Here is a 14,434-nt window from a genome sequence, read left to right as displayed (position 1 = left end):
AACTCTCTGCCACAGAGGGTAGTTGAGGCCAGTTCATTGGCTATATTTAAGAGGGAGTTAGATGTGGCCCTTGTGGCTAAGGGGATCAGGGGGTATGGAGAGAAGGCAGGTACGGGATACTGAGTTGGATGATCAGCCATGATCATATTGAATGGCGGTGCAGGCTCGAAGGGCCGAATGGCCTACTCCTGCACCTAATTTCTATGTTTATAATTTCTATAAATAAATGATGGGTCTTTGTCACAAACATAATGGAGGGCAGTGTACATTGTGCTTGCTTCTCATTGCATTCAGCCCTGACAAAGTATCACGAGGCTGGTCATAGTGCACATCAACTCCAGCTTCCCAGACAGAGCCTATCCACCACAATTCACCTCCCGTCACAACAGGTCCATGCCAGGAACCATCTCCCTGACCCTAAACTCATCCCTGCAACATACTGTGAACCGATCACTTGACTTGGCATGGCACCGCAATTCCAATTCAGAGACAAGTTAACCGATTGTGAGGAAGATGCTGCAATGTTGACCAGACTGGGGGTACTTTTGTAGTAACAAGGAACTGCAGATGCTGCTGGTTTATACCAAAGAGAGGCACAAAGTGCTGGAGTAATGCAGCGTGTCAGGCAGCATCTCTGGAGAAAAAGGTCTCAAGAAGTGACCTGAACCAAAACGTCGCCCATCCCTTTTCCCCAGAGATGCTGCCAGTACCTTTGTATAGTTCAGATTTGGTACCTGGCATCAGGTGGTCTAGCCAGCTGTATACCTACTCTGATTAACACAATAATTTTGCAGTTGAATGAATAGTGCTTTGTAAAGGTTGATTAAAATCCGTGCACTTTGTTGAATATGGAATAACCTGCAGGCCAAAATAGTGGCATGCAGCAGATTTCCTAAAAGTGGAAGTAAGCAGGAAGCCCAGTCTCGACAATGGCTCTGCAGAATTTTGGGTGCAAACAAATAATCACTTTAATCATCCGAAAGCCAGTCACTAAATCGAGGGCCTTCATCAGTGGTCATTCTATGGATGTTCACATGAAGGCGGTACAGTCTTGCACTGATCACAGAAGTCTGAAGAAGGGTCCCAACCCAAAACGTTAGCTATCCATGTTCTCCAGAAATGCTGCCTGACCCGCAGAGTAAATCTAGCACTTTGTGTCACACCTGAGGTTCCAGCATCTGTAGGAAGGAACTGCAGATGCTGGTTTGCACCAAAGATAAACTTCTGTACTTCCTCGTGTATGCATGGCACTGTAGGCCCATGGAAGGAGCAAAATAAACTTTCAGAAGCAAGGAGGAGTGAAAAGGATGACACCCAGAAAAGATTATCAGTCTGTAATGAGGGGGTTTTAAAATGAAGTAATGGAAAATAGCCCTGACGAAACATCTTATACCCAAAACATCGATTCATTTTGTGTTTCTCCACACAAATGCTATCTGGCACGGTTGTGGAATTCCGGCTGTCGTATTATCAAACCACACCTTGATAAAAATCATTTGCGATCTCAAATGTATTAAACAATTCCGCGAGTGCACTGCCAATATCCTTTAGCTATACTCATTCAAAATTATACACATAACTTTTTCTAAAATGGATAAATACTGGACCTATTGGCCAATTAACTGATAATATCACCTGATTGTTTTTTTTTTTACATGCAGATATAATGAGACTCACTGTTCGGTAATTGGAGAAATTAGCCAAATGGTCAATTTTGTAATTCAAGAAAACATCCTTTCATTTTACTGGGTCACTTGAAGGCTAGATCTCCTTTCTACCCATGCACATACAGCTGCAGTCTAACAAAGGAAATCCGTTGAGCAAAAGCCAAGGCGCAGCAAGGTTCTTCAATTTCATTCATCCTTCCAGCAACATAATCCTTCTGTGAACAACATAGGACTTTTCTGTTCCTGCACTGCAGCCATTGACTGATCAAGCGTTGCGATTTTAACAGCAAGAAAAAAACATCAGAATTGTAGATTAGGTTCTTCTGATTCGAAGTGGTGGGCATTTTCTATGTAGTGCTTTTAAAACACATGCCACATAAATGGCACACATTTGGACACAGAGTGCTGGAGTAATTCAGCGGGTCAGGCAGCATCTCTGGAGAACATGGATCGGTGACGTTTTGGGTCGAGACCATTCTTCAGATACATATTTGTTTGGTAGTTAGAGTTAAAACAATGTTACACAATGTCATCCAGAGGTTTAAATATCAAAGAATGTTTTACTAGTCACCAGTAATCCAGAGGTTTAAACATCAAAACGTATTGCAGTTAAGTGTAAAAGTACCATGCTCACTAGTGACTAGCAGCCAACATAGAACAGGCAAATGCTCTTCCAAATAAAAGGCCCATCCTCAGTTTTCTGACTGGACACTTTACAGCCATCAGAACCCAACACGGAATTATACATTTAGATAATTAGTTTGTGTTGCAACCAGCCATTTATGATGAAAGGTCATCGGCTGGTAACCTGCTGCCTGACTCGCTGAGTTTTCTCCCACCGGGTCTCTCCGTTCCTGTACTTTCTCCGCATTACGCATTCATTACCTACATTTCTGTCAAAAAGATAATTTGCCATTAACAAACCTTCATCACCCTCTCTCAATTGTAGCATCACTATTACCATCAGTGGCTCTCTTTATTTCCATTCATTATGATTTTCTTCCTCTTTTTTGCAATGTGCTTATCGCAAAAAGTGCTTATCAATTTTCCTATTCAGGTAAAGATCACCAGATATCATGCATCTACAGTTTTTGCTTTGCCTTTAGAAATGGCAGGCTCTTAATTTTAGACTCCTTCAATTTCACCATTTGTTTTGTTGGGGTACCATCCAAAGGAGACTATTGTAATTAAAGAACAATGAACGAGAGAAGCAGCAAGTTGATCAGCCATTCAGATAACCAGTTGCTCCAAATAGTAATGGAACAGGTCAGTTCTGATGAAAGATCATCAGAATCAGAGTCTGTGTTTTAATGTAGTTTTTGTTATTTTTTGTTGGGGTGTGTGTGTGGGGGGGTGGGGCAACGAGGAGCGGCCTCCAACAGGAAGAAGCCGGGGACTCTGGTGCTACTCACCGTCGCCGTCGCGGGGCTGGCCGAGTCCGGAGCGGTTGGAGCGGTGGAGGAGCGCTGCTGCTGCTGCTGCTGCTGCTGCCGATGCCGCTGCTGAGTCGGAGGCTGCTGCTGCGGGTCTGCGGACAGCGGCGCCAGGAGCCCGCGGATCCCTGGAGAGAGACCGCTTTTCGGGGCTCCTGCAACGGCGAATTCTCCCGCCCGTGTTGCGGGGTTGAAGAGCTCCTGGAGCGGGGCCTCACTACACCGCCCCGCGCGGCTGGAATGGCCGCGGGACTTTGCGAGCGCACACCGGGGGCTCTAACAACAAGACCCGGTGTGCGACCTCGCACCACCCGGCGTGGCTTCAATGGCCGCGGGACAATCGCCATCGCCAGCCGGGGGCTTTGACTTTGACTCTGACATCGGGGGGGGGAGAGTGCAGTGGAGAGATAAGTTTTTTTTGGCCTTCCATCACAGCTATGTGATGGATGTTTATGTAAAATGTAATTATGTTGTGTCTGGGTCTATTTGTGTGTAATGTATGGCTGCAGAAACGGCATTTCGTTTGGACCTCTAGGGGTCCAAATGACAATTAAATTGACTCTTGATCATCAAACTGCAACATTTAATCAGTAACGATGAGTTGTACAAAATGAAAAACAGGTCTAATTGTCCAATTAGTCCATGCTGACCCAAAATGTTAATCTACACTGATCCCTCTTGCTTGTGTTTGGCCTATATTGCTTTAAACCATAGACAGACACAAAGTGCTGGAATAACTCATTGAGGCAGGCAGCATCTCTGGGAAAAAAAGATTGGTGGTGTTTTGGTAAGCCTTCTTCAGACATCTGTCAGTTCCCGACCCAAAGCGTCACCCATCCATTTTCGCCAGAGATGCTGCCTGACCCGCTGAGTTACTCCAGCACTTTGCGTCTATCTCAAGTTAGACCAGCATCTGTAATTCTTTGTTTCATCACATCCCAATCCTTGTACATGTCCGTGAACCTAATACTCTCAACCACCGTTACACATCCAGAGACACCGGTCACTCCATCTCTCCACCACACTTTGTAAAAGTAGACCACCCAGCTGTGCTCCTTCCTACCAATAGGCAGTGACTGAAGAATGGCGCTCCAGTGAAGAGAACTGTACAGAATTGGTCAGGGGAGGCAGACTTTGCGGCTACCTGACTCAGTAAAGGACTTTGTAACAAACCTGAACAAATATAACACGGTTGTTACAAACTTCATAAGGAAAGACATGGAAGAGCGCGTTCCTACCAAGATCATCCAATTGTTTCCCTCGCCATAAGCCTTGGGTGAAAAAGGAGGTCCATAATCTATTGAGAACCAGATCTAAGTCATTCAAGTTAGGCGACACAAGTTCACACAAGCAGTTCAGGTATGGCCTCCAGACAAGACCATTGAGAATGCAAACCGATACTTTCAGTCTAAACCACAGGATCAGACACTCGGCAACTAATGCTGCCTAAGAGCAAACAAATTGATTCATTCCCACAGATGCTAATTTTTTAGGAAGTTAAAAGCATAAGTTTTGGCTAATAGTTTAAACATTTTTTTAATATTGAAACATGCACTTAAGATTTGGATGGAAAGCCAAACTTTCAATTTTTAAATGTATTATATTTTGCAGTATGTACCCTAGGGAACCTGAACTTAATTATAACATCACTTTTTGGAGGCAAAGTGGTTGACTAGTGATAATTAAAATGTAAAATTCAATTACAGTTCATGCAATGAATAGTTAGTGACTACCAAACTATTTCTATATGGGTAAAGCAAATTTTATCAGGAGCTGTGGGGCAGTAGTCATTAATACCAAAGAGAACCAGCCCTCAAAACTATTTCAAATGCAACTACGAAAAGCAATATTCAGTTTTGAAGTCACAAGGACAGCTGCATGAATAATGGTTCAAATTTACCTTCATGAATTTACCATGCAACATAATAGCCCTGTCCCACAGTACGAGTTCATTCCAAGAGTTCTCCCGAGTTTGCCATGATTCGAACTCGGAGATTTACGGTAATGGCCACTCGTCGGTACTCGGGGCTCTCGTGGACATTTTTCAACATGTTGAAAAATCTTCACGAGTCTTCCAGTGCTTACTTGCCATTAGCGGGTCTTCCCGAGTTCCTGCCGTTAACTTTACGAGCCGTTAAGTGACGTCCCCGAGCTCCGACGTACCCGCTATGTTCATTCTCCGTGCTTACCACGAGTTTGTTTTTTTTTTAACTCGGGAAAGCTCTTGGAATGAACTCGTACCGTGGGACAGGGCTATTACAATTGAAAAAGGACAAAATACACAACATAATAATTCAACACGGACATCCACCACACCATTCTTCACCCTGGTGGAAGGCTATACAGTTCAGACAGTCCTCCTCCTCCTCCCTTGTTCACCCATGGACGGGGCCCTGACCCTATGTAGTCTCCGCTCCGGACAGCCCGATGTTCAAGTCCTCTGGTTGGAACGCCGACGTCGGGACAGGTCGAGCCCAAAATTGGCCACCTCCTTACCGGAGACAGCGGCTTCAAGATGTTGTAGGCCGCAGGCCGGTGGTCGGCGCTCTTATACGGCGACCCCCAGCGAGGGAACGCCCGTTCCATGATGGAAGGTCCGCTCCACGCCTGCAGCCAGAGACTTCACAGACCGATGCTCCAAGATGTTGTAGGCCGCAGGCCATTGGTTGGAGTGCTTCTCCAGCGACCCCCGGGAAGGGGTCGCCCGGCTCCGTGATGTTAAAGTCCCCGCTGCGTCGGGGCCCGACATCCGGAAAGGCTGCACCAAACCAGCTGTAAGGCCGCGAGGAAGGGGTGGGCGAAGAAGCGACAAGGAAGAAAGTCGCATCTCCGTCGAGGTAGGTGCCTGAAAAACGCCTTCCCCCTATTCCCCCTCATCACCACCACCCCCACACACAAAACATACAGAGAAACACTAAAACATACTTTGGACATACTAAAAAAAACAAAAAAAGTTGAAACAACGAACCCGCTGCAGGCGAGGCAGCCGACTCGCAGCGCCACTGTTGTCTCATAGTCACCGGCCACATTAGAGATTTGCGTTGGAAACTGATAAGGAACCCTCTTCTAATTAATATTTGTGCAAGTATATTTAGTTAAAAATATTGTAAGGAGTGTGTCGGAAGGAACTGCAGATGCTGGTTTACACCGACGATAGACACAAACTGCTGGAGTAACTCAGCGGCTCAGGCAACATCTCTGCAGAGGAATGGGTAACGTTTCAGACGGAGAGTCAGGGAAGAGGGAAACTAGAGGGCAAGCTGGGTGTCACATTATTTAACCAGATGCACAGTACCCTCCATAATGTTTGAACAAAGACCCATCATTTATTTATTTGCCCCCTTACTCCACAATTTGAGATTTGTAATAGAAAAAAAGTACACATTGTCAGATTTTATTAAAGGCCATTTTTATACATTTTGGTTTCACCATGTAGAGCTCCCAGCACCTAGTCTTTCCTCCAGTCTTCCCAGCACCTAGTCTTTCCTCCAGTCTTACCATCACCTTTGAAAACTTTGATTGCTGTTTATCAACATGAGGACCAAAGTTGTGCCAATGAAAGTCAAATAAGTTATTATAAGACTGAGTAACAGGAATAAAACTGTTAGATACATCAGCCAAACCTTAGGCTGACCAAAATCAACTGTTTGGAACATCATTAAGAAGAAAGAGAACACTGGTGAGCTGACTAATTACAAAGGGACTAGCAGGCCAAGGAAGACCTCCGCAGCTGACGACAGAAGAATTCTCTCTATAATAAAGAAAAATTCCCAAAACACCTGTCCGACAGATCAGAAACACTCTTCAGGGGTCAGGTGTGGATTTGTCAATGACCACTGTCCACAGAAGACTTAATGAACAGTAATACAGAGGCTGCACTGCAAGATGCAAACCACTGGCTAGCTGCAAAAATAGTATGGCCAGGTTACAGTTTGCCAAGAAGTACTTAAAAGAGCAACCACAGTTCTGGAAAAAGGTCTTGTGGACCGATGAGACGAATATTAACATATCAAAATGATGGCAAGAGCAAAGTATGGAGGAACTGCCCAAGATCCCAAGCATACCACCTGATCTGTGAAACACAGTGGCGGGGGATTTATGGTCTGGGCGTGTATGGCTGCTAAAGGTATTGGCTCGCTTATCTTCATTGATGATACACCTGCTGATGGTAGTAGCATAATGAATTTTGAAGTGTATAGACACATCCTATCTGCTCAAGTTCCAACAAATGCCTCAAAACTCATTGGCTGGAGGTTCATTCTGCAACAAGACAATGATCCCAAACATACTGCTAAAGCAACAAATTAGTTTTTCTCCAGAGAAGACACCCAGCAACTGGTGATGTCCAAAAATCGCAGACGTCAAGCCGTCATTGCATGCAAAGGATATGCAACAAAATACTAAACATGACTACTTTCATTTACATGATATTGCTGTGTCCTGAAATGGGGGACTATGTATAAACACTGCTGTAATTTCTACATGGTGAAACTAAAATGTTTAAAAATGGTCTTTATTAAAATCTTACAATGTGCTCTTTAACCACATGTGATTTTTTTTCTATAACAAATCTCAAATTGTGGAGTACAGAGGCAAATAAATAAATAATGGGTCTTTGTCCCAAACATTACGGAGGGCAATGTATTTTATAAGGACATTGAGAACAGGCATTGTGTGGGCGATTCAGAGCTTTGAACCACAAAATCACAGCATGAACACAGAATACAGAAATGATTATGTAACATTGAACAAGTTAAAACGAATCACCTCTGCCTATAGATGATCCATATCCCTCTATTCCTTGTACTTCCATGAGCCTATATCTAAATGCCTGCTAAACACCACCGTCATATCTGCCTCCATCACTACCGCCAGCAACGTGTTCCCATCACTACTTTCCACGTAAAAAAACGTGCCCTTGCGCATCTCCATTAAACTTTCCTCCTCACCTCATAGCTATGCCCTCTTGTGTTGGACACTTCCACCCTGGGAAGGTGGCTCTGACAGTCTGCCCTATTTTTGCCTCTCATAATTTTTTCTACTTCTGTGAAGTCTTCCCTCAACCTTAAGCATGCCAGGGAAAACAGTCCAAGTCCATCCAACCTGCCCCTGAAGCTGAAATCCTCTCATCCAGGCAGCATTCTGGCAAACCTCCTCTGCACCCTCTCCTGAGCCTCCACATTTTTCCTGTAATGGGGCGACCAGAACTGCGCGTGATACTCCAATCGTGGCCTAACCAAAGAGCTTTAATTATTTGCTGCTGTTTTTGTGCTGGCAGAGAATTAAAATTCAATCTGCAGAAAGAGTCTCTCTGGAGTCTTCCACCATGTCACCTCTGCTTGCTGTTACATCGGCAGCTCCATCTGCCATTTGGTTCAATGTCACAACAACTTCAAATGATTTCTGGAGCTTGTGATAGAGAAGGTTGCTACAGCCTGCTACTTATCCCCCCCGTTTCCCTGCAGCCTTGCACTGCATTGACAAAGGACTGCAGTGTACAGATATGACCAAGTAGTGTAAAGGAAAAGGGAACATATTAGGTTGGTGATATTTGACCTTTTTCTGGCCTGATACTTTTGTCCTCACTAGCAACTGGTAGAACATCATCGACCATGACATAGGAGCAGAATTAGGCCATTTGGCCTACCGACTCTTCGCAGAAAGTCAATCGTCATAATTCAGTTTTTTTTTTAACCAGGTATTACACATTAAACATTTCTTGCAGTTTTCATATTAGAAATAACATGCAGCGTTTTAGCGGAGTTCCGTTTCAGTTTAATTTATTGTCAAGTGAACCGAGGTACAGTGAAAAGCTGTCGGTCTGAAACCAGCACGTGAGACACTACATAATGCTGCAGCGCTATTAATGCAGTCGAGCAAATTTTCTTTCACAGTCATACCATTCTCCTGAACACCAAACACTACTTCGTATTGATACCATCTGAGGTCCCAGGTGAAGGGGAACCCCATCACTTCATCAACCATCAAGTGTGCCCTGATTCAGAGTCTCTTTGTTTACAATTATACAGGGGTTACAGTAAATTACGTAGCTGAGGGAATAATTAAGTGAAATAAAATTATTTTAACACAGCGCCATCCGGACCTAAAGCAGCAATTCCCTCAAGATGCACACCACTACAAGCAGCTTAAACTAAAATGTAAGCCTTTGAGAAAAACAATGCAATTAATCATGTCAAGGATCTAATTCGCTGTTATTTAGAATAAAAAGTAAAATATGCAAAACTGTCTTTTTAAGTGCAACAGGATAAAAGCTGTTTCACTATGTTCAATTTGGGCACAACCAGTTTTGTGCATACATGTGCATGTTAATGTTAAATCCTGAATACCTCCTCAACGGGAGTAAGAATGGAAGAGCAGCACTTACCGTCACCGATTTCAGTGTCATGCCGTGGTAGGTGCCCATTGTGTCAATCTTGAAACCTTCCGTTTCTACGAAAACAAATGAACAACTTGAGCTCATTATGTTCCACAGTATCACAGCCGTTTTTCATAAAATTTATATAAAGTAGCAAATTTAGTAGCTTATAAACATATAGAGAAGTTACAGATAAACTGATAAGTGCTGAATAACTCAGCAGGTCAGGCAGCATGTGTGGAAGGAATGGATAGATGACGTTTCACTTTGGGAGCCTTTAGACTTTAGAGATTTAGGTTGGAAACAGGCTCTTTGGCCCACCGAGTCTGTGCCGACTAGCATTCACCCCATACCATAGCAGTATCCTACACACTTGGGACACACTTTACAATTTTACAGAAGCCGTTTAACATGTCCAAAATGTACGTCTTTGGAGTAAGGAAGGAAACGGAGCAGCCGGAGAAAACCCACACGGTCACAGGGAGAATGTACAAACTCCTTACAGACAATACCAGTAGTCAGGGTTGAACCCAGATCTCTGTTGCTGTGAGGCAGCACCTTGACTACTGTGTTGCCCATCGGCCTTCGTCAGATTGATTGTTATTAGGGGGAAGAGAAAGCTAGAAAAGTAACATAATCTCATAGTTTTCTCAAGCAAATACATCTTTTATACGGTATTAACTGGGGCAAGAGAATAAAGACAGTGAGGGAAAGATTGCAAATCGAACATCCACACATGTGTGTACTCATTAACCTTCCTCAGCAAGCATAATTGCACCAACTCTCATTTTCAATCACATTCAAAGAAACTGTTTATTGATCTAAAACCATGCAGAGCGCCGCGCTGGACCGCAACAAAGAATGAATGAATCCTTCCCGACACACCTTAATTTAGCAGAATGGTGGGGAAGTCAATGGCACCATTCTGCCATTCAATTTTGAGATCCGATACCATACAGAAGAAATCATTGTGGTACATCTAGATTTACAATTTAATGACATTTAATTTTTGTTAAAATGTTTCACTGCTGCGGTTCAAATGTACAGATTGAAGCATCGTCATATACATTGATGCTCGCAGAGTATTTCTTTAATTAGAATAAGGACATACAAGTCTTATCCGAGAAACTAATAAAGCAAGCTGGATTAACATCAATTTAATTACGCCACCAGTCACAAATATAACACCAGATAATGAAGAAATTCCTAGATGAACTAAAGGAATACTGCGAGTACATGAAAATATCCAAACTACAATTCCATGTTAGACATGAGCGGTCAGCAAAATTAAACAGGAATATTTTAAACCCAAATTTAGAACCTTGACCTTTAGACCAGTTTTATCTATCTCCAGAACTACTTTGGAACTTATGGACTGTGGTCACGGGTCCAAAAGTGCTCCTCAGCTGACATCTCATTCATGAGTCTACCTCGTTCCCTAAGAGGAGGTTTAATGTTGGACCTCTCTAGGAGATCCCTTTAGAAATTGATTGAGGAAAATTTCTTGGACACACCTAAAAAATCCTACCCTATCCAAGTCACTTGTACTCTGGCAGACCCAGTCAATATTATAGAAGATGAAATCAACCACCAATACTATTCTATTATTATTGCAGTTATCGGCAATCTCCCTACACGACTGCCTATTGAGGGGTTCTATCTAAGCGATCATTCCCTTCCTGCTCCCAAGTTCTACCCATAAGGTCTCACTGGACAATTCCCCCAAAATATCCTTGATCAGAAAGGCAATCCCTCCTCCCTACCTACCTGGAACCTGGTGAGCTGTGCAACAGAGCCAAGGGCAAACCTGCCAACAGGCGAGGCGAACCAATTCCCTGTCGAACCTGCAAACTGCTCGCAGAGGGAAGCTGGCAAGCCCGAGGAGGGAGTTGGAGTAGCAGACTGGCTGCGGGAGGCAGTGCAGTGCACTTCCACTATGGAATGGGCCGCTGGAGGCCCTGCAGCAGGCTGGGGCTCAGCTGTATCGGGTGCTGCTCCAAGAGGCTGAGCGTATGGACCGGACGTGGCCGACAGTTGCACGGGGCGGTGGAGCAGCAATGAAGGACATCAACAGATGTGCTTAGCCAGGCCGACCCACCAACGCTCCCAGGACAACGGGCCTTCTTGTAGGTATGTTGCAAAACTTACCTTCAGCGGTGCTGCAGTTTTGCCGCTGCCCGTTGTCTTTGGCGCCTTTGAGAGGGGGGGCGGGATTAAAACGCGATTTTCTCTAGGCTATTGAAATCGAGGTTGTTCAGCCTGCTTAGTTGCTGATGAAAAATCGCTGCGAAATTCGTTCGCTGCAGCTATTTTAAAACTAAATTGGGTTATTTAATTGTTATAGTAGATTAAAAATCATCCTCTAAACGCGCGACTGCCGCCAACGGGACGGATCTTATGTAGGGGACAAGGCAAGGTAGGTTGTTTATTTTTACATTAAAAAGTGCTTCTTAAGATCCCTTTATTCAAAATTTTAAGTTGCGAGTACGTGACTTGGGGGGCCCATTCAAACCCGCAGTATCTTTCATGCCGACATGGGCTTCAAATCCACCGCAATGGCAACGTTCCAAACCATCGCGTTCCAGAAAAACCCACTCACAAGCTGATTTAAATTGCCATTCATTTACAGCAATTGAACACTAAATTCCTTCCATTTGGTCTATAAATTAATGTCAATAAGATTTTAAAATCATGTTTTATTGTGAATTCTTGTGTGAATGTTCTTTGGACACTTAGGCTATTTAAAAATGTTAATCTTTTCTTAAGAAATGGATGGATGTTTAGATCTAGTAATTGAATTTTGGAATTAGCTACAATTGGGTAACTAACTAATTATATGCTTTAATTTCAGGTCATCCAAGTAAGATTGTTTAGAAATCTCCAACGACCCGTAAACGTACCAAGGGATATTTTGATGGTTTTTAATTCATTGAACGTCTAAACAAAGATTGTTTAATATTTGTTTCAGAATGCTTCAGTCTATAATAACTGAACATTTCTTTCAGTTCTCTTAATTTTTAATAAAGTTATGGCCATTTCACTGTCCTTGATCACAACTTTTGTGTTAAGTCAATGGAAAATCAATAGGGAACAAGATGCTAATTTCCGAGTATGAAAATGGCCATAACCTTTTTAATACTGAAGATATGAAAGTGAATTAAGTGTCAAATTAAACTTTTTTTTATGCTTTGTCTGATGGGATAAATTGCAGACTTGATTTTTTAAATCTCAAAATGTTGTAACATTGCTACTTCATGGGCAGGTGAAGCAACTCTATAATAACTGGGTATTGAAAATGGCACAAAATCTGACAACTGTTGCATACTGTCTAAGTGTACTTTTGCAATACACTTGTACTGTATCCAAGATGAGCTCATGTATAGTTATACTGAACTGTTTGAAGCCAAATAAAGTATTTCACTGTACTTGGTACATGTGGCAATAAAGTGCCACTGAACCATTGAGGCATCTGCACCCTGAATCATTGCGCTGTCAGTCCTGCCTTACTCACAAGCCATGTTTCTGTTATGGCTATAATATCCCAGTTTCTTGAGCCAATGCACGTCCTGAGATCACCCACCTTATCTGTTAAGCGTCCAGCATTGAAATAAATGCAGTTTAAAGCACTAGTCTTTCCTTCTCTTATCCGTGCACCAGCCTCTTCTCTCTACCAATCTTGTTCTCTGTACCCCACAACTTCTCACCTGCTTCCATCCTGTTCCAAGTCCCTCCACCCTGCTAACCTTCCCAAGTAGCACTTGTGAATCTCCATCCTAGGATCTTGGTCCTCCCCCCTCCAATTCAGGTCCAACCTGTCCCTCTTGTTGAGGTTACCTGTGCCCATGAAGAGATTCCAATGATCTAATACCTCAAATCCCTGCCCCTTGCACCACATCCTCAGGTACGGATTCATGCCGCCTATTCTTCTATCCCTGCCCTCTCGACCAAACGACACAGGAAGTAATCCAGAGATTACCCCCTCAAGGTCATTTAACCTCTTTCCTAGCTCATTATATTCACTCCGCAGGATCTCATTACTTTTTCTACCTTTGCCATTGATACAAATATCTGGGGGGAAAAAATCTCCAACCACCCGTAAACGTACCAAGGGATATTTTGATGTTTTTTAATTCATTGAACGTCTCAAATGAAAGACAGAACCCCCTTTAAGTACAGCATTCTCTGAATACAGTACTGATGTCTCCCTGCAGATTCTCTGCACAAGAGAAGAATTTGAACCTAGTGTCATCTAACTAAAAGATACGTGAACTACCTCTGAGACATAGGTCACAATCAATGTAATGCTCTGTTAATTTAACTGGAAGAAGTCTTACTTGAGGGAAACAGAGACATTTAATTAGGTTGCAGTAAGTGTTATAACTCTAGCCTACAGTTATTTAAAATGTAATTTATCCAAAACAAAATTATATCCAACAGTGAAGAAAATCATATTTTCTTAATGACTTGCTTTTCATTACGTCACTTCAAGATTCCATCACTAATTTTCACATAAAAACATCCTTAAGGTATGACGCTAATCAACAATATAAAACCATATTTTAAGGCCGCATTTTCATTTTTTTTTGTTTGTTTTGCTTTCAAAATTCTGTGGGACCGCAGGTGACCTCTTCACTCCTGCTCTCTGGGTTCTGGAAAGTAGACAAGGCTGATGTGGAAGCCACAGATTTAGTGGCATGCAAGGAAGAAAGTGCTTGATTCGGTGGGTTGATGGAGGGTTGCGAAATTGTGAGGTCCTTCCACCACTGGTTTCCAATTGCGTCATTCCAATGCATCTTGCCACTAGCTTCTTCTCCACGTTGGTCATGGCCCAGGGATTCCTGCAAATCCGTGGGGTTGTCACATGCTTTCAAGGAGTCAAGCTGCCTCAGCATAATCAAGGATGAGCCGCACCCTGGCTACTCCCTCTTCTCTTTTCTCCCATCAAGAAAAAGGTATAG

The 14,434-nt window shown here is 43.2% G+C and overlaps 1 protein-coding gene across 1 annotated transcript in view; it reads right to left on the bottom strand.

Moving 5' to 3' along the window:
* The window catches only part of cdc73 (cell division cycle 73, Paf1/RNA polymerase II complex component, homolog (S. cerevisiae)), a 277,463-nt gene that overhangs the window by 196,366 nt on the left and 66,663 nt on the right, over nt 1-14,434 (bottom strand). Inside the window, exon 10 of the mRNA XM_055642329.1 lies at nt 9,486-9,550. Within this exon, the coding sequence (XP_055498304.1) occupies nt 9,486-9,550 (65 nt within the window). The remainder of the gene's footprint in view (nt 1-9,485; nt 9,551-14,434) is intronic.

Source organism: Leucoraja erinacea, chromosome 10 (assembly GCF_028641065.1).
Source record: "Leucoraja erinacea ecotype New England chromosome 10, Leri_hhj_1, whole genome shotgun sequence".
Taxonomy (NCBI): domain Eukaryota; kingdom Metazoa; phylum Chordata; class Chondrichthyes; order Rajiformes; family Rajidae; genus Leucoraja; species Leucoraja erinaceus.
Note: the sequence above shows the minus strand (reverse complement) of the source record. Positions and strands in the feature narration are given on the sequence as shown.